We start from the raw sequence: 19,784 nt of genomic DNA, 5'->3' as shown, positions 1-19,784 counted from the left end.
ACCCCCTATGTCATAACCCTAACCCTGAATCACATGACGCGGCTGACTTATCAGTTAATTTTTCTCTCGATAAGATCAACTTGAAGAGGGGAACAAAATCCAAAGCCGAGTAACAAACAGACAGTCATACACCATGGCGCCCACGCTCTGTTTCAACTGCCAGGCCGCGCGCGCCATCATAATCCGGCCCAAGAACCGACACAAGTTATGCAAGGCATGTTTTCTCGAAATCTTCGAAACCGAAATCCACGAAACCATCATCTCCACCTCGCTCTTCAAGCGGGGGGAACAAGTCGCCATCGGCGCCAGTGGCGGCAAGGACAGTACCGTGCTGGCCTCGGTTCTGAAGACGTTGAACGAGCGATATGACTATGGGCTAGACCTGATTCTGCTCTCTATCGATGAGGGCATCAAGGGCTATCGAAATGACAGTTTGGAGACCGTCAAGCGCAATGCGGTGCAGTACGAGATGCCGCTTGAGATTGTCGGGTATGATGAGCTGTACGGCTGGACGATGGATCAGGTTGTTGCTCAGGTGGGCAAGAAGGGGAATTGTACCTACTGCGGCGTGTTTCGCAGACAGGCTCTGGACCGCGGCGCTGCGAGGCTGGGTATCAGGCATATTGTTACGGGCCACAATGCGGACGATGTTGCAGAGACAGTGATGATGAATTTGTTGCGAGGGGATTTACCGCGTTTGTCTCGAGGGACGAGTATTGTCACTGATCAAGCGAGCGTGGACATGAAGCGTAGCAAGCCTCTGAAATATGCGTACGAGAAGGAGATTGTGCTCTACGCGCACCATAAGAAATTGGATTACTTCAGTACGGAATGCATCTACTCACCCGAGGCATTTCGTGGCAGCGCTCGAACACTCATCAAGGATCTCGAAAAGATCCGCCCGAGTTCTATACTTGATATTGTGCGGAGCGGTGAGGATATGGCATCAATGGTGCCTCCTGAGGTCAGCAACAGCGGGAGAGCCGCTGCTGCTGCTGCTGCCGCCGCCGATGCAGAGGATTTCTCGACTGGTGGGTGCGGCAGCAATAATGGCCGGTCAAGTGGCGGCGAAATGGCCGCGATGGAGAAGCAATTAGCAGCAAACGAGGCAGCACAAGAAGACGAGATAGAAATCACCTTGCCAAAGTCGCAGTCTGCGTCTTCTGTCGCGCCGGCATCGAAGGAGGCCAACAGCAAGAAAAAGCAAATCCAGTTTCAAGTCAAGGGGAAGCCGGTGCGGGCTCAGGTTATAGGGAAATGTGAACGATGTGGGTACATCTCGAGTCAGAAGGTTTGCAAGGCTTGCATGTTGCTGGATGGTCTGAACAGGAATAGACCCAAGACAACTATCGAGGTTGGATACGAGGATGAAGAGAGTAGCTCGACGCTGATGCGGCAGATGGAGAGCGTTCAATTGACCTCAGGTTGATGCTCAACGAGTATTACCTGACTATAGAAAAACCACCGCCATCACGTCCTTGTCTGACCATCACGCGTACGACCGGCCACAGACCTCTTACCGGACTGGTTAACCGTCCCATGCGAACATTGTGGTCGAACAACTACCAGAGTCGGAGCAGCAAACATTTCCTTCGCTGCAACAAGCACACCACTAGAGAGGTTTCTCACGGCAAACCAAATCCTTGACGCTTGATTCAACAAATCAATGCTCTTTGGCAGCATAGAAGGTACCCTTGTTAGATTTCCTTCCTCTTCTTCCATAGATATATCTATACATGTATATACGCAATATCATACATAACCCATCCAATTCTTCAAGCTCACCAATATAGCTTTGATCTTGTAAGACTATTTCCAACTTCACTCCTTCCTCTCCCTCCCTTCTTGTTCTAAGTCCTCCGGCGCTATACCCTCCTTATTATCATTATCGGAATAGTCATTTTCAACGGGCAAATCCATCCCCACCCTCCTCGCCGTCAACCGCACCCTCTCTTCCTGATCCATGTCCATTCCCGGATTGTAACGTTGGAGGAGCGTGGCGTACATCCTCTGCGCTTTTGCATATTGCACGAATTGCTCTGCTTGTTGGATTTGGTGCTGTAATATCTGATTTGAGGATGCGCTAATAGTGGTAGAAGAAGAAGGGGTGGTGAATCGTTCTCGAAAGCGTTGTTTGAGTAGTGGTGGTGATGCTGCTGCTGCTGTTGAGGATGGCGATTGAGGTGAGGAAAGCGAGATGTGTCGACGGGGTAGTTCGCGCAAGAGTGCGCGGTAGAGCTGTCGGGCTCTGAGAGGAAGGTCTGCTGTCATTTTATTTGCTTTTATCCTTGTTGTTCGAATGAAGGATACAATCATAGAAGAAGTGAAGAGCTGGTTGGGTCTGGAAATAACGAGTCGAGACTGGATGATTAAAGATTTAAAGTACCGCCGCCGAGTGGATCCGTTGCTGCGCTAGCGTCGCTGCCTTACGAGTCAGGCCACGTATTTATGACCGCCAAGTCGTCAGACAGAATTAAAGAGTTCGAGTTCTATAAGCAAACGACTGTTTCCAAGTTTACTCCTGCCTCATTGAAGGCCCTTTACACGTCTCATGGCTAACAAATTTGAACAACTTTAGTCTGCTCTTGAAATACCGAAGCTTCTAGAGTGTCAGAAGCTTGCGTGATATAGGTACCGGTCCACTACTAGAGGCTTACATATATTCACAGCCGCTTTCAATCAGGAGGAGCATTCAAGACTTCCCAGGGATAGGAAATACTTCTCAGAAAGTGACAGGCTATTTTGGCATCTAAGTTCTACAGGGACTTCCAGTCATATGCTTTCTCCCAGGCAGCTGCAACCTTGAGGCAATCCACGTCCGAATATTTACGGGCGACCAGCTGCAATCCAGCAGGAAGCTTGACATTTGCATCCTCCCTAGCAGGAACAAAACCCACTGGGATTGAAAGAGCAGGGTGTCCAGAATCTGTGGGCTCTTTGTTAGTCACCACACGTCGATTCGAGAAAAAAGAAGACTCACTGTCGAATGGTGATGTGTTTGTTATCATGCCCGTTGTCCTCATCGCGAATTTCAGCATGCCCTCTTCGTAGCCATTCTCCGGCAGTTTCGGAGCTGGATGTGGCAGTGTAGGCATGGCTAAGATGTCGAATTCTTTCAGTGCCTTATCATAGGCGTCCTGAACAGAACAGATGTCAGCGCAACTTCACGAGCCGAAAAGGGAAGTGACCTACGCTGATAAACTTCTGGAGGTTCATGCATTTTCCCTGATGCGCCGGTCCGTGTTTCTCCGAAAACCATAGGTGGTTGAGATACAAGTTGGCTGCTCCAGGGCCGAGAGAGTCGAACTGCTGCTGAGTGAGGCGGGGGCCAACTAAAGCCAAACGATCAGTCATGTACAGCTGCTTTCTTCCTTCCATCCCGCCCAACAAGGCTTGTCGTCCGCAAGGGAGCGCAAGAGAGCTCATCCAGACAAGAGACGCTAATTTGTGTTCGGGGATTGAGACTGGCGCCACCTCTGCGCCGAGTGTTTCGAACTTGTCGACGGCGACCTGGACGCACTTGACAATGTTCTCATCCTGGCCGTCAATCTGGAAGCCTTCTTGGAGAACTCCAATCTTGATGCCACTCAGCATTCTACTTCGTGGCTTCGACACGATCTCGTCGACAGGTTTGACAAACTTTAGCCTCGCGTCATCGAGCTCCAGTAAAAGCTGCCGGTCATCCCATGTGTCTGGGCCGGCAATCGCCTCTAGAAGCAAGGCGCAGTCCCGAACCGTACGTGTCATCGGCCCCGCGTGGTCAATCGCCGCATCCAGGTTGATGATGCCCGTGTACGGCACCATCCCCCAAGTCGGCTTCAGCCCGACGATTCCACAGGAAGCCGCAGGGATTCGGATACTGCCGGCTTGGTCGCAGCCGATGGACATGTCTACAGCACCGGTCCCAACGAGGCGGGCGGAGCCACTACTGGAACCCCCAGCACTGAACCCCTGAGCCCAAGGGTTGTGTACATGGCCGGTACTGGCGGACGCGGATAGGCCCTCGAAGCAGGCATTTTCACATGCTAACAGGGTCAGCGTGTGGCTAGAATAGCGTTGAGGCTCTTCTTACCGGCCTTGCCGACGATGGTACCTCCGGCATCCATCACCCGAGTCGCGACGGTGGCGTCGACTTTCGGTGTCCACTCTACCATCGACGTCCCGTTTGTGCATGGCACTCCGGCGAACGCTATATTGTCCTTCAATGCGATCGTTCGGCCCTTGAGCAAGTCGCTGGTCGGCGCTGTACATTTTGCAGTAACCTGCTGGCGTCAGTCTTGCGCGATGCGAATGAACGGGCATTCCTGACCTTTGCTGCCCACCCGCCGAGATTGTTGTCCTCGGGGACGTGAATATCAGTTCGTGGATACTTGCTGAGGTCCGGAATGGGCATGACACAGCTGTCGTCCGGCAGGTTGGCGATTACGGCTTCGAGACCGCTGACGAGCGTGACGAAATCCGCCGCCATTTGATCCGATAGCTTGATGCCCCCCTTGGCAGCAATGTCCACGACATCCTCTACAGCTACGCTCGCCGCCTCAGCGTCGACTCTGACAATAGACATCTCAAGTTCGATGTTAAACTGGACCTGGATATTGGAACAGCTCCCGGTACATAATTGGAGCCAGAAGCCGTGACTATAAGTAGCCGGACCAAACCAGAAGCTCAGCCCATCTCGTCGTGCTCTATACCCTGGTGGATTACCTACTTGTCGCATGGAAAAGATCTGGATAGAAGAGATCCACTCGGGCCAATCTCCGACTGGCGTTGTCTATCGGCGCTATTGTCGGACTTTTGCTAGCTCTTCTCCGCTGGCCCGCCCGCCAGACCCATGAGATGAAGTAGACAGACGTATCGCGAAGTCAGCATCTCGACTCTCTGGAGCAATCGAAAAAGTTTTAGTCAGGCAGGAAATAGCGGCGGCCGCCGACTTGCGATACCGGCAGCTTGGTTCTTTTATACCGAGGTCCTAAGGGCTTTATTTCAAAACATTACTTTCTCGAGCCTTTTCAGCACTACACCAGCGACAGTTTCACCACCTGACTTCATACCACAACCTGCGCACCATGACAACTCAGCCCGGTAGTCTTGCGGGAATCACGGTGCGTGTACCAGCTTCCTATACTTGTCAAGGCAAGCCTCGCTGATTTGTAACTAGAAGTGGCCCATTAGCCATGAGGTACCGGATTTGACTGGCAGGATTGCTTTGGTCACAGGCGCAAAGTTTGTTAGCTATGTGTTCTTGTCTACTCTGTTCGCTCTAACATATTCCAGCTCTCCAGGAGGAATGGGCTTCCACACAGCCTACCAGCTGGCCAGTAAAGGCGCGAAGCTGTACATAGGCGCCCGAAGCGCGTCCAAGGCCCAGTCTGCCATACAAGAGATGAGAAAAGAGAACCCGAGCATCACCGAAGATCAGCTTGTGCCCTTTGTCGCCGACTTGGGTGATATAAAAGCGGTCCGAGATGCTGGCCGGGCCATGCTGCAGTCGGAGAGCAGGCTAGATATCTTGGTTCACAATGCTGCCATGTACCTGAATATGTCGCGCCCTCTGCACACAAAACACACTGACATGCTCTCTAGCATCTCGATGCCAGTTGTGATAAATCCTGACGGAATTTCGGTCTCTTTCGCCACCAAGTTAGTTCTCACTTGAGCCTTCTCATACTCTATAAAATATACCTGCTGAAAGTTTTAGTCACTTTGGTCCCTTTGTCTTAACAAAGACGCTTATGCCTCTCCTGGCACAGGCGGCGGAGATCACGGGAGATGCTCGTGTTGTTACGGTATAGAGATTTTATTATACTATTTAGTGCTCTGGCTCATTGCATCGCAGATCTCGGCAACGGCATATAAATTTCTCCCTCCAGGTATTCGATTTGACTCCATAGATAGCTTCAACGTCGAAATGGAGCCTACTACACTTGGCGGTGCAGACTTCACTCGATATAGTAAGATATTCTTCCAGATAGTTCTACAATGGATTTCTTTGTTAACTAACTAATCCTCGAAGGTTTATCAAAACTGGCGAATATTCTATTTGCAAGGCAGCTCCAGAAGAACTTTGATGCAGTTAACATGAATGCTATCTCAATGGCCATTCATCCGGGGCTAATCAAAACAGGTATCAGTCTTCTTAAGCCCTATACTTTCTCAACTATTTGATTCATACTAATCGTATTGCAGATGGAGTCATTAACTGGCTACCAGCGGATTACCTCGAGGGTAGGCTGACACCAGCCGAGGGAGTTGTAACAGCACTGTTTGCAGCCACTAGCCCCAAAGTATTCGCTGAGAGGGATGTTTACAAGGGCGCGTTCTTGGTCCCTCCGGGTTCTATAGAAGCGCCTGTTGGCGATGCCAGGGACGAAAAACTTGCCCAGGAGCTATGGGAAACTTCTGAGCGCATTGTGGAATCTGTGTGTGGCAAGTCTGGAATGACTGAGCAGTAAGGTAAGGTCAGGTATATCCCAACACCTTCGCAGAATGTCTGTGTATAGAAGGTGAGCATTGCCTTTTAAATTGAATGCATGAATTCTTTCTTGAGAGCAATGGAGTAGAACTAGACAGGAAACACCAAATAGTATGTGGATGGCGACAATATTGAGTTAGATATATGCAACAACAGCAAAGTACAACAAATATATGACCATGAGAGCAAACAAGTAAATAAATAAAGGGAGGATAGGTCTCGAACGACACACATCAACTTGGATTACCCGACTAACTAACTTGAATTTATGAAACACTTAATGCTTCTGTTCATAGTTATGTTCACTGGGCGATCCGAAACAGTTATATACAAGAAAATAAAAGCTGTGATCTTGCTATAAAAACAAAAGAAGATGGAACGTGTTGTGATATCTAGTTTCAGCTTTGAATTGTAGGTTTGAATTATAAGCATAAGTGCATGATATTCATACCTCTCCAAGAAGGACATTTACAGTCTCAATTTAAATTGAAAAAGGCCCCAACTATATGAAGTTTGGATGTTGGTAGTGACAAATCCTCGCACTCCGAACATTCAAGAGCAATTTGTCCCCGATCAGAATGCGAACAGCACGAAATGAAGTGATATTGGGGTTGTGCTCTCTCTCTACACATTCTGCACGAACAACGTATCTTGGACTTGAATATTTACTTCTCACCAGTATGCCTCTTAGCCGTGAGGTTTTCTACGGGTGCATCGACCCTATAGTTCATGGCTGCGCGCAGATCTTCCAGGAAGAAGCATGCCAGACACGCCGCAGCACCGAAAGGGATCGCGATGTAGTAGACAATGTGCAGTGCGTCTGCGTACGCCTGTTTCATGGCCACCATCCCCGCGTCGACTATGGTAGAGTTGACTCCCGGAATAGCGGCCAGGGCTGCGGTGTCCTGCGCCGTCAGAGCGCTTATAAACGCCGACACCTGGTCGGCTGCCAGGCCCGTTTTAGTCACGGCGCTTGCTATCTCAGTGGGCAGCTTGACATCGAGGCCGGAAGCGTATGCCGCGCTGAAGATAGCCGTGAACACCGTTGCGCCAACAGCGCGGGCAGAGGTCGTGACAGCTGTAGCAGTAGCGATGAGGTGATGCGGTGTCGAGAGTTGGACGCCCGCTACGATGAGGACAAGCGGGGCGCCAAAGCCCAGACCGGCGAGGCCAGCAAATATGAGGCATCTCAAATCATCGCGAGGCTGGATGGTGGCGAGGCCGACAAGCCCCCCGGTGTAGATGAGGAAGCCAGCGAAAAGCGGCGTGCGAATGGTTCGGAACCGCATGCTCCAGTAGCCCCAGACAGCGGTGGACAAGCCCGAGACAACCCAGAAAGGCAATCCACGAACGGTGAGGAGGAAGGGATCCTTTTCAAAAAACTCAGATGTCCTAGTGTTTCCCCACAATGTTATTAGGCTACTCACAGGTGATAGAGAGAGAGAGAGAGAGAGAGAGAGCGAGTATGGATACTCACATGATAGGATAAAAGAGGACATATGAGAACAGTAATATTCCTTCGATAACCATGAGGAAAATACAGATGGAAAACGTGCGGCCACCTGGTTTGCTTCCTTGGAAGAGCCCATGATGCAGAATTCCAGTCGTAGTACCTTTCCACTCATAGACGCCAAAGCCGATGAGGGTTACCAGTCCAATGACCAGCAATGACAGTACACGGGCGTTGGTCCATGAGAAGAGCCCGCCTCCGAGGTTGAGCGCGACCAGGAACAAGGATAGACCGGCTGCGAGTAGAAAAAATCCCGGTAGATCCAGGCGTGTCAGTTTCTGCCAGAAGGAAAGGTGATCGAGCCGAGTATGTCGCTTTGGGGGTCGGTAGCCAAAGAAGATGCCGATTGCTGTCACCCCCCAGAGGGCCATTTGCACCCACTGTCGACGGTCAGCGTGGATACATAGCTAGGTAGAAAGGTGGCCTGCTTACATAGAATTTCTTCCAGCCATTCACCTCATCCATCTCGGTGAATGCCCCGATCGCTAATGGGCCAGCCACTGCACCGAGACATGCAGCGATATTCATTACCGCCTGAGACACTATAATCAAAATGTCAATACAGACAGATGGATCGATACCACCATCACTTACTCGGCCTCCATTGTCGCGGTAAGATCTCACTCGGTACGGCAAAAGCCAACCCCACAGACGAAAAGCCAATGCCAATGAGTATCGTAGCCCCGATCAACCGGTAGATGTCCGTCGAACCGGGTGCAATGGCCGCGCCAATGAACGACATGGCCGAAGTGCCCACAAGAAGCAACTTCCGCGCCTGGAACATATCGGATGCGGAGGAAACGAGGGGGGAGACGACGGCTTGCATAAGTGTAAGGGAAGCAGAGACCCAGGTCTCGGCTTGAACGTTGTTCAAGGAAACGCCAATGTACGACAGCTTTGCTTTCACGGTCAATCAATCTTCTCATCCTGAGAGGGAGGAGCTTGCTTACGACGGACGGAGGGCCTTGAAGTGCAAACGTCTGAACGAAGTTCATCAGGAACATGGAGGCCAGTGCGATCCATGTTCGTAGATGGATGACAGGTTCCTCATCGACATTGTCGTAAACGAGGTCTTGCGTAGGGGGGCTAGTGATCTTTTCGACATCTCCAATGGTGAGGCTTGCAGCCGGGGAAACTCCAAGTGACACATCGGTGTGTTCGCCCATGTTGCTCGCTGTTTTGAGGAAATACACAAGTAGACGTTCCAGTGCTCGAGAATGCCCAGCAAAAAGATTCCCGGTTTAGGGCTTTTATCCGCCGGATGTCAGACTTGATGTACGTTGGCGCCTAGATTAGAGAGGCCCAATTGCCATCTTCGACGAGCATTAAATGTCGTGAGATCCATTAAAAAGGCTCGCAGCTGTACATGCACACCAGCGATAAGGCCATGGATAGAGCAACAATCACAGATACAAATGAGGATTCCAAGCGGCGGAAATTTGCGAGTGGCGGAAATTTGCGAGCAAACTAACTTTAACTCTTTCTAGGAGTGGAACTCATCACACGATATGAGGATGAATGGCGTGTGGGTTTGAGTAGGTCCTTTTCGACGTAGAGTTTGAGGGCTTTGCTAATCGGAGTGAAAGAAAGTCATTTCTGTTTTCCATCCCACGAACGATAAACGGGCCAATATTTTGGGATTTGGAGCAGCGGGGAAAAAGGGGAAAAAAAGAAAAAAAAAAAAAAAAAAAAAAAAAAAAAAACCTCCAGCGGTATAAAGCAGTTGTTAAGTAACTCTGTAGCGGCTGGGTTAGAGGCGTCACTACTACAACAATGGCAATCACCTCTCCAGAAGCACCCTGGGTGCCCATCGCCCGTCGCAAGCAAGGCCATCGGAACGCCTGTATCCCGCCACAATGGCGCATACCCTCCGCTCACTTGCCTAAAGACCCTCCGCGCTTCGCGGACGGACTTCAAAGTGCCCTAGATGTCCCTTCGAAAGTGTTGTCCAAGGAAGAAATCAAGATCACCGAGGACTACACCGTCGCCACATTCCTCGAGGCGATATCACGCCGACGGTTCTCCGCCGAGACGGCGATAGACGCTTTTTGTCATCGAGCAGCGGTGGCACATCAGTTGACGAATTGCTTGACCGAGCCCTTGTTCAAGCAAGCTGCAGAGCGTGCGAGGTTCCTGGATCGATATCTGGATGAGCATGGGACCACCCTTGGTCCTTTGCACGGCTTGCCGGTCAGTGTCAAAGATACGTTCGATATCAAAGGAGTCGATAGCTCCACCGGTTTGGCGGCATTGTGCTTCAAGCCGGCCGAGAAAAATGCACCTCTGGTGGATCTTCTATTGTCGTTGGGAGCAGTCATTGTGGCCAAGACCAATGTGCCGCAGACGTTGTCAAGCCTCGACAGTATAAACAACGTCTTTGGAAGAACGATGAACCCTGTCAATCGACTTTGCACAGCGGGTGGAAGCTCCGGAGGGGAGGGTGTCATGGTGGCCATGAAAGGCTCTCTCGTCGGGTTTGGCACCGATCTTGGTGGTAGCGTGAGAATTCCAGCCATGGCGAATGGAGTTTATAGTTTCAAACCGAGCAACTCGAGGCTACCATACGGTGGACAAGCAGTGTTGGTGACCGAAGGCATGACCAGGCTGGGTGTGCAACCCGTGTCAGGTCCACTGGCGCGGAGCATCGACGATATCAACTTGATCATGAAAGAGCTGGTACCAAGGGCCGGCCTGTGGGGGGAAGATTGCGTGTTTGGCGAGTGGAATGATGCTCAAGGCCGCCTCCAAGGAGCTGGGCCGAACGGAGAGATTGTCATCGGTGTGCTGCGATGTGATGGGAACTGCACCATACTACCACCCGTGGACCAAATTCTTTCTGAAGTCACATCGAGCCTGAAAAAGCAGCCAAACATCAAGGTTGTCGAAGTTTCGACTCCAACGGCATGGACCCAGTCACAGAGTGTCATGGACAACCTGATCAGCATCGACGGCGGTGTCCTCATGGGAAAGCTCTTAGAGTCCACGCAAGAACCGCTGGTTCCCTGGATGCAATCGAGATTCAAAACCAGCGAGCCCTGCCAGCTTACAGAAGTGGCTCGGTTACAAGCTAGGCGCACGGAACTCGAGTATGAGATGCTACAGATCTGGTCAGAAGTGGATAGATATGGCAGGAGGACGAGGAAACTCGACGCCATCATTTGCCCTGTGGCACCTCACCCTGTGCCCGAGATTGACAGATACAACACTTTGGGCTACACGAACGTTTTTGTCATGTTCGATTATCCTGCAGGCACCATCCCCATTAGAGATGTGGTCGAGCAAGATCTTCGCCTGGGACAGCCACTCGGGGGGGAATCGTTAAGTATCTCGGACGCTGGGTGCCGAGAGTTGTGGGACGAGAGAACTGTCAACAGGAAAGTATACCTGGGCACCTCACTGAGCATACAAGTCGTTGTACCGCGACTCGAGGACGAGAAATTGGGGAGAATCATGACTTTGATTGATAGAGTGGTGAAAGGCCACACAACCGGTCCCAAACTTCCTGAATGAGATGTGCAAGATAGTCGCATAAGTGAGAGTCTAAAGGTATCCATCGTTAGATAGCATTTGGTAACTAGGACATGGCCCTCAAGTATATGAACCAGTGAATAGCGTTACAAGCTCGAGACTGATAAGATATTCCAACAGTTACGTAGCCAGTCGATAGCTAGTTTGGGGCTCAATTGGAGCTTCCACTGCAACATCTTAGGTAATGAATGCACTTGAGGATTCGTTGAGCCATTCTCTTGGTATCATCCTCGGTCGCTTCATGTACGCATATTTGATTATGGGGGATTGGGATGATATCAGGCAGCAAAAGGAAGCCCAGCTGTACTGATCGAGACAATCGGACCAAGGCATTGGCGGTTTGAGTCTCTGGAATTTGTGCAGATAAACCAACCCAGGTAGTGCATCTTTTTGTCAAAATCATTGGCTTGTGAAGCCTGTTCCGAGTCAACTTTATTCCAGTCAAACTTAGAATAAGTCGTTTGCACATGATAGAGATCACTAAAATTCATTCTGGCTGCATCCCCTGACTAGTATGGTAATATGTACTAGATCTTAGATTTGACTGTACAATCCTTCTAGTATCTCCGAGAATCCCATCGACAAGTTGGCCGGATCAGCCTCCATCAACGCCATAGTTGCTAAGCAAGATCGCACCGTTCGTTCCCAAACCTTATGATCCGCCGCATCTCGCTTCTCTGAAGAGAGCAGATGAAGCGCAGCAGAGAAAAGAAGGTGTGAAATGGTCCAATCAGTGGGGAATACCGGAATCTGGTGGCGCATCTCATGGTCGTGAATAGCGCAAAATGAATGTTGATGCTCTCTGACGAGGAGGCTACAGCAAGACACAATTTCTCGAACAGCGTTCAAAACATATTCAGACGTTTCCGATGAGAACCTGGAGAGCATGAGAATAGTTTCATTGTATTGCAAGCTGGCCCATGCCTCGAGATACTTGACAGCTCCTCCCCAGTCGTGCATGTCGCTCGTGATAGCGGGCATAAAGTCCATTTTCCAAGATTGGTGCCAGTGGAGTAGTTCATCTCGAACCTTTTCACATCTTTCCTTCAATTTAACTAGATTGCGCTGCATGGATGCCTCGGAGAGCAGGAGGCTTTGTAATTGCATTTTCATTGTCGAGATTCGGTAGAACTGTATAGATACGCGTTCTTCCGTGGTATTACAGATTGGTTGAGTCAATTCCTACAAAAGTGTCAGTTCAGCTTGCATGCGGTGGAAAAAATATTGCCCTGACATCACGTAATTTATCTCCTGTGATCAACACCGTTGGCCGACCAAATGCGGTAGTAACTTTCCTGCTCTTGTTATCAGTGCAGTGCTCTCGATTCAGGTATTTTGGTTCAGGTATTTTGCACGTACCCCTCGATGCAATACAAGGTTCTAGCGAGCATAGTGAGATGACCTTCATCCAGGCCATTGATATTCTCGAAACGGCCGTGAGACATGTCAAAGTAGAGGCGAATCGCAAAACCAAGATTCCTCCAAATATCGCCTCCACCAGGGCTTAAGAGCAAGTATATGCACATGAGCAGAGATCTCTGCATCATATGCAAAGTATTGGAACCCGACGAGTGATCACAGCTGGTGTCGACATGTGAAGTGGCTTTTTCAAAGTATGCAGCCGGTGTGAAGCTTGCCCCGTGCTCCGCCCTCTTCGTTAATTGGCTGCTTATGGCGAGAATCAAGTAGAACAGCTCCTGGTTGTGGTCCAGGCAAGAAGCAAGTGGTTCGGTGTAGCAATATGTGAGCAGGCCCTGTAAAGAGTCGTCATTCATGACGGGGTACCACACGTGGACTGATCTGTGAAATACCGCAAACAGACGCAAGGCGGTCGAAGCATCCGGGCGGCTGACCTGGACCGTTGATGTGCTAGAATCAAGGATCGATCTGGCACTGGGTTCGCGTCCGAGAGTTGCAGGGGTGTGTTCTGCTAGCGGAAGCATAACTGGATTTATCGAAGCAAGATGACTTGACACGCCAAAGAATAAATAATCCGGATTTGTGGTCCGTATAGAGGACATGAGCTCGTCTTGCGACTTTCCGGAGACGAGATTGGACGTAGTCACAGCTGGGATCAAGAGATTGATGCCCCAAATTAGCTGTGAGGAGGCTTTAGAGACAGGCTTCGTAGGAAGTGTAGATGTCGAAGGCATATTTTGAGGCGGTGGTACAAGTTGGTTTGCCGCAGTAATTCTTTGAATTAATTGATGGATATTTCTAGGATGCGAAAGTGCTCTTATAAGCTCTTTGAACCCAGCAAAAAAACCACGACTAGGAGGTAATGACTAACCTCCGGGGCACTTCTTGCGATAATATAACATCATAATAAACGCACTCCCGGCGCGATTTGTGACAAGCACCACAGCATGGAAGCTCACGATCGCATCGAATATGTTGATCGCGACAGAAGCTGCAAGACGGCATTGAATCAATGGCATCCTTGATGTCTTTTGGAAGCTCTAGGATTGGTATATCGTTGGTAGCGTCTGCGGTGCTCGTGAGAATCGTCTGCTGTTGTTGACCTAGCCAAGGGGATTCAAGAAAGTTAAGTGAGTATGCCTCCTCAAAATCAAATTGAGCTCCAATGAACTCCTGCCAAATATCATCTGTAAATGGCTGTTGAGAGTACTCGTGAGACGACGAAGGTTCTACAGATAGAAATTCATGTTGGACCTCAGTGTTTGCTTGATATATACTGCGAATGCGACGTTGCGAGAGCAGTAATTCAAGCTCCGCAAGGAGCTTTAAATCATTTGCTGAGCCGATCGAACCTGGCTGATTTGAAAATACGGCATCTCGGAGATCTCTAATATACAACCCGGTGATAGCAATCACTGGCCACCTCTGTGCCTCAGTATCCTATTTGGATTTAGCGCCCATTGATATTTGCAAGAAAAAAAAAAAAAGAAACAAAAGTCTTGAGTGTTACTCACAAGGATCGCCATAAAGTTGTCAAATGCAGAAAGGAGCTCATTTTCTAGAGAAGCTTCCCGGACGACGTGTCCATAGTTCCTGAAGATGTACAGTAGTACAATTGCTGCTTGAAACGCATCGTTAACTACCACAAAAGTCCAGGTCAATCTCGTATTCCGAAGAGTTTTGTGGTAACCATTGATCAGGCTGATCGCGCTTGTCGTTGCGGCCATTAAGGAAGCATGACTTGGTGCCATATTTCCTGGATATGGTCGATGCAACAAGTTCTGACTATGATGTGCAGTGCTGACTATCCATTGCGGAACGATACCATCCGAGGAAGCTGAAAGATTAAACATGCTTCTTATGCGCTCTTCCATGTGCTGAACCCAGTCTGCGTGACTCGAAAACTGGTTTGGAATAGCCCGGTCGAAGAATTTGATCTCGTATATCTCGGATTGAAGCTGGCATAGTTGGATCTGTAGCAAGAAATGTTTCGCATTTAGTCTTTTTTCACTATATGATGTAGAAACCCCAGCAGTATGGCTCCCTTCTTCATTACCACCAGGCAAGCATGTGGTTATATGCTCATCGCTCACACATGGGGGTGACCCTGTAGATATGGCAATAGTCCTGTCGATCAAATAGACCTTCCCCGTTGTTAGTGCCGAGAAAGAGAACCAACAGCGTGTTTATGGGCTTTCAAAACTGTACCGTCCAAAATAACTGTCTCCGGAGGCTTACATCCCGTGAAGTGAGTCCCTGGGTAGGATCTACCTCTTGATGAAGACCTAGTCCGATGGCCATGCGTACGGCTTCACTACCCAAGAAGTATATATTATTGATATATGGCAACAGAAAACCTAGTTGTATCAACAGAAGAAGTCCCTGAAGTGATCTGATATTGGAGTGCTTTAAGAAGGTCCAATGGCGCATGGCATCGCGGTAAAGCGACTCGCTCATTGACGCGACTCTGGAGAAGTCATCACATCGTGAGGTGAGGCAGCTGACTGCCAACACCATCGATACAATAAAACGGCTGATATCTGGAGATCTGGAGACGTTGGTCTGTCTAGAATAAACTTGCCCAAAGTGATGCCATAGCTCACCGCTGGTAAAACATGGATATCGCGGTAGGATCGTATTCACGTAGTTGTCAAAGATGTGCCTTGCAACTTCGAAAGGGATTCGCAAGGCATCGATTCCCCAGAATTGAGACTCATTGTCATGGCCTGCTCGTTTTCCAAGATGTTCGTAGTAGAGTCCATGTACTGGAACCTTGTGAGGAGGTCGTTCTGTCGGGTAGAATAACTTGGATTCGTGGAGGAGACCCGGGTGACTGCCCACGCAGCTCGTTGTATACAAGCTGCGTATTGAGATGCTTATCGTCTGGAGGGCTTGAGCGTAAATAGTTTGAGAGACACTGGATGTCTTTAACTCTGTCCTTTCTGACTCGACTTGAATATAGTGCGGTTCTGTCCAGCCTCTTTGCTCTTGCTCAGTCTCAGCTAATTGCTTCTCCAAATACTGGAGCACACTGCAAACAGTCTTAGTCTCGGCCAAACGCGACAATAAGATACGGGTGGAGCACCTTCGTGGGACTTTCTTGCGGCTATGCCGGTTGATGCCTACACACTCTTTACCTGCTATGATGCATCGAGAGCAAGAAGGCAACTTCTTGTCGCACTGAATTCAGGTGTCAACTGGCTGCTCAGTCCCGCAAATTCGGCAGACCAAAATTCAAGATTTCTTCACCTTCTTCTTTAGTGAATAGCACCTAGCGCAGGCTAGTACAGGTTGGACACGCTGACGGTCAGGCATCGCCTTGAAGACTTGCAACGTGCATGCACACACTCAGGCGGGCGAGGGTTCCGAGCGAATGCCGGCTGATATCAGAACGCCAAGTGTCTATGTATTGGGGATTTCTTCTCGCGAGCCGAATTTTTTCCGACTGGAATCGTGGCTAGGGTGATGTGACTGGCTGCGAGTGCATTGTATTCGCAAGTAGAAGGGCAGTAATTCCACAACAGGATGGTATAGACCTGTTAGAATCACGTGCTTCCAGATGCATGTTGGAACTTGTGATGTGCTAACCAGATTTGGATTAGGAGTCAGGAAATCGGCAAATACCAAGTATGTCACGGAGTTACTTGTGTCGTATTGAATATAGGCCACGACTGAAATCAACCTGGTAGAAATACAGAAGTAACAAAAATAATTAACACAATGCATCAGGCTCGTATCCAGGATGGAGGAAGGCTGGATATGTGAAGCTATCCGGAGGCCTCATTTACTAACCTATAACGAACTAGCGTATATATCTAGGCCAAATCCGGTAGTGGCCCATATCAAATCCGACAATCAGACAAGTAGATAGCCTATTGCAAGGCTGCGATTCGATCCATATCGAGGTCAAAACAGGTACATTCGAAATCACGAAGACAAACCATATGGTTTGACATCCGACTTTTCTAAACCGGAAAGAGCAAGTGTAGGAACGTCAAAGGAAATCCGGTACGTAGATAGGTAAAATGACTCAGTTTGAAGTTGTAGCAGACTAATTTGTAAAATCTGTTTCAACACGCACTATATAACATAAAGATATCTCACAAATACAAACCAGTGCTTGAAGGGGTATGGTAATTTCATGAAACATAAACATAATACATGGGAAGGATATATATTAAAAAAAAACAAGGCCACGAAAAAGTCGAGAGCCATGTTAAATCTCTCAAGTGCGCAGCCAGCGCTGTCCCCACGTCTTGTTTCTATCGACTGCGCCTCCAGAGGGTTCCACTTGCAGGCTTCGTGAGTACAGGTCCTATGGGTCGCATTAGATATGATCGTCCGGAGTAATAATAAGAGGGAACTCACCTCTTCATCAGCCATTTTTGCATCTAGTACCAACCGTTGCACGACTTCATTCTTATGAATGTGTGGGTACGGCGTGCGCTGACTGCGTTGAATGGCGAGAACAACTTCTCCCATGATTTCAAACTTCTTCCAGTTTATTCGCTCCTTATTATCGCCCACAAATGTCTTGTTGCCCTCTTCTGCTGATACGAGATCGCGTCTATGAAGTGGTAGAAACGGGATACGTTCTCCAAACGAGTTGTCCCATGCCAGACGGTATGCAAAATGACTCCGTTGCGTACCCATCAATATGACGAGCCGTAGGAAATCTTTTTGAAGGGGAAGAGGAATCAAGTCTCGTGTTTGTGCTAGTCGCTGGACAGGCGTGCCGTTGATGCCTGCCATGACTGCACCCAGGGAATTGTAGTTATTCAGACGTCGAAGCTTCTACAAATGACGCAGTTCGTTAGTCTCTTGGTAATTACGACAATACGACAGGTAAGAAAAACCTACCAATGCAATGTTCATGAACTTTTCCATAGCCTTTGCGCGGTGTTTAGCTTTATCCCGCAGTAATATCATGCTTGCCACCAGAAACGCTAGATGGTTGAACTCCCGAATCATGCGATTCACATGTTGCAGACTTTTTGTGTGCTCCTTCTCGGGGCCAGACAGACTAACATGGCGGACAAGATCCCGCGGCGTGAAGGAAGTAAACATGATCCAGTCAATACGAGTGAGTTCGCGGGCGAAATCGTCGTCTGGAATCTCCATAAATTGCCGCCACTGAATCTTGGTCAGCAGATACCGAGGAGTAAGTTCCAGACTCATTGCCTCTCGCTGCACGTTTTCTAGGGACATCATAGCTGAAGATGCTTGTGTTATGGTTGATATTGACCGCCCAGTACTAGATATTGTGGATAGGGTTCCCGAGTCCCTCGAGGACTCAGTCGTTGGCTCTTCGGACAAATCCAAGGAGCTTATATTATTAAGTATTTTCTCTGAAAATGAAGAATGGATGAAAGTGGACGGTGACATGCGCGTGGATGATTCACCACCCAAAGACCCAGTCCTCTCATAATCGTCGTCTTCTTCTCCGTCCCGAAAAGGCCAACCGACCTCGTCGTCTTCCATTCGAGTCTCGAGATGGAGGCTGATCTCTTTGGCTGCAAACATATACACATGACTGTCCTCAATCGAATCGACAAACTCAAGTATCCTCTGGCGAGTCATGGGATATGCAAAATCCCCCGGGTATTCTGAAGCCCACTGCGCAATGACTTGAAGCAGCCTCAACTGCTCAGACGCCCGAGTCAATTGAGGCAAGTCACTTTGTTCGGTTTTCTCGAAACGGGTAATCAGAGCATTGAGCAGCATCGACGGAGAGGCAAATTTGCGATATAGACATAAGAATATGGCAACGAACTTGGCGTCCTGCTTGGAAATCGGTAACGCGATAAGCCGGTCAATCAATTCGTCGAATGTCACTCCCGGGTCACTGGGCACTGTGTCGTAGGAATGTTTTTCCTGTATTTGCTCGGAGCTCGCTGGTCTGCTTCGGGAGTCGTCGGTCTCATCGTCCATGTCCAGAAACGAACTGAATGCATCTGCCGATCCGGCGCTATGACGCCAGGTTGTCCGGAGGGCACTTTGGCGCCGCGGAGGGCTGCTCGAAAGGCCCGGCGAGGAAGGCCTGCGTGGATTCATCCGTGTTCCCGAAGGAGGAGTGTTTGGTCGCACTGGGTGTGAGTTGCTGCGGCCATTTCTCGAACCGGGAGCATTGAGAGCCACGGTGGTGGCTCTTCGTCGGTTGGGGAAAGGCCCACCGACGGCACGAGGCAGGATGCAACAATTAACGAACGAGAGGACGATAGCAGAGTGTGATTTGACGTCTAAATCCCCGAGAACACTAGCTGAAACGGTCGGAGCAGATCCGACGAGCTGTCAATGCCTCCAAAAGCAAAGTATTTTTTTTTCTTTGCTTTTTTCTCTCTTTTCTGGAATCAGTGAAGCCGCTGCTCGGGGCTATTAGCACGGACACGCAATCAGAAAGAAAGCGAATGTGGAAACGGAGCTCACGGCAGTGCTCTCGGCCTGTAGCAGGAGCAGCACAGCGTTTGTCGAGGGACTGAGACAGGAGCTACTGTTGGCATCAGAAATTGGACCCGACCGAGTGGATAGGAGGAACTTGCAGAGAGCGCAGGCAGAGAGAATCCAGGCCCATGATAGCCGGCAGGGGGCAATGCGCGGCTAGCGGGCCTAGCGTGCTTGCTATTAATCCTTCTATTAATCCTTCCCACCGTGGTCTGACCAGAGCACTCGAGTTACACATGCACGTGCGGCGAGAGGTCTCGGAGTTCTCTGTCTGGCATTGGCGGTAATTATATCTTCTACGCTGCTGATGTGTATCCGGAGGAAAGGAGCACCATCTCCTCCTTTTCCTGCTCCTCCTCCAATGCACGCGCAAGCCTCACGGCGACGGGTTGTACGGTATTTTCCCGGGACTAC

General features: G+C 49.5%; 7 protein-coding genes across 7 annotated transcripts; 3 read left to right on the top strand and 4 right to left on the bottom strand.

The window, feature by feature from the left end:
* Positions 1–133: 133 nt before the first annotated feature.
* UA08_05369 (Cytoplasmic tRNA 2-thiolation protein 1) lies at positions 134–1,429 on the top strand (the record flags this gene model as incomplete). Its single annotated transcript, XM_020267683.1, has 1 exon — positions 134–1,429. One exon carries the CDS (start codon positions 134–136, stop codon positions 1,427–1,429), a length of 1,296 nt encoding a protein of 431 aa, XP_020119430.1.
* A 1,327-nt stretch (positions 1,430–2,756) lies between these two features.
* Positions 2,757–4,564, bottom strand: UA08_05368 (hypothetical protein; the record flags this gene model as incomplete). Its single annotated transcript, XM_020267682.1, has 5 exons — positions 2,757–2,926; positions 2,981–3,137; positions 3,193–4,025; positions 4,073–4,262; positions 4,310–4,564. 5 exons carry the CDS (start codon positions 4,562–4,564, stop codon positions 2,757–2,759), a joined length of 1,605 nt encoding a protein of 534 aa, XP_020119433.1.
* Positions 4,565–5,066: 502 nt separating this feature from the next.
* On the top strand, positions 5,067–6,452 carry UA08_05367 (hypothetical protein; the record flags this gene model as incomplete). Its single annotated transcript, XM_020267681.1, has 6 exons — positions 5,067–5,102; positions 5,159–5,640; positions 5,699–5,786; positions 5,837–5,951; positions 6,014–6,124; positions 6,187–6,452. 6 exons carry the CDS (start codon positions 5,067–5,069, stop codon positions 6,450–6,452), a joined length of 1,098 nt encoding a protein of 365 aa, XP_020119432.1.
* Positions 6,453–7,137: 685 nt separating this feature from the next.
* On the bottom strand, positions 7,138–9,148 carry UA08_05366 (hypothetical protein; the record flags this gene model as incomplete). Its single annotated transcript, XM_020267680.1, has 5 exons — positions 7,138–7,864; positions 7,950–8,362; positions 8,415–8,524; positions 8,577–8,877; positions 8,933–9,148. The coding sequence occupies 5 exons, from the start codon at positions 9,146–9,148 to the stop codon at positions 7,138–7,140; spliced, it is 1,767 nt and encodes a 588-aa protein (XP_020119669.1).
* Positions 9,149–9,755: 607 nt separating this feature from the next.
* UA08_05365 (hypothetical protein) lies at positions 9,756–11,492 on the top strand (the record flags this gene model as incomplete). The annotated part of the gene is made up of 1 exon (XM_020267678.1): positions 9,756–11,492. The coding sequence occupies one exon, from the start codon at positions 9,756–9,758 to the stop codon at positions 11,490–11,492; it is 1,737 nt and encodes a 578-aa protein (XP_020119670.1).
* A 552-nt stretch (positions 11,493–12,044) lies between these two features.
* Positions 12,045–16,244, bottom strand: UA08_05364 (hypothetical protein; the record flags this gene model as incomplete). Its single annotated transcript, XM_020267677.1, has 7 exons — positions 12,045–12,692; positions 12,745–12,805; positions 12,870–13,703; positions 13,801–14,369; positions 14,444–14,902; positions 15,168–16,109; positions 16,179–16,244. The coding sequence occupies 7 exons, from the start codon at positions 16,242–16,244 to the stop codon at positions 12,045–12,047; spliced, it is 3,579 nt and encodes a 1,192-aa protein (XP_020119663.1).
* Positions 16,245–17,154: 910 nt separating this feature from the next.
* Positions 17,155–19,500, bottom strand: UA08_05363 (hypothetical protein; the record flags this gene model as incomplete). Its single annotated transcript, XM_020267676.1, has 4 exons — positions 17,155–17,244; positions 17,298–17,723; positions 17,790–19,217; positions 19,465–19,500. 4 exons carry the CDS (start codon positions 19,498–19,500, stop codon positions 17,155–17,157), a joined length of 1,980 nt encoding a protein of 659 aa, XP_020119664.1.
* Positions 19,501–19,784: the final 284 nt, after the last annotated feature.

Source organism: Talaromyces atroroseus (genome assembly GCF_001907595.1).
Source record: "Talaromyces atroroseus strain IBT 11181 chromosome Unknown scaffold_6, whole genome shotgun sequence".
Taxonomy (NCBI): Eukaryota; Fungi; Ascomycota; class Eurotiomycetes; order Eurotiales; family Trichocomaceae; genus Talaromyces; species Talaromyces atroroseus.
This window is presented reverse-complemented; position numbering and strand designations above follow the sequence as displayed.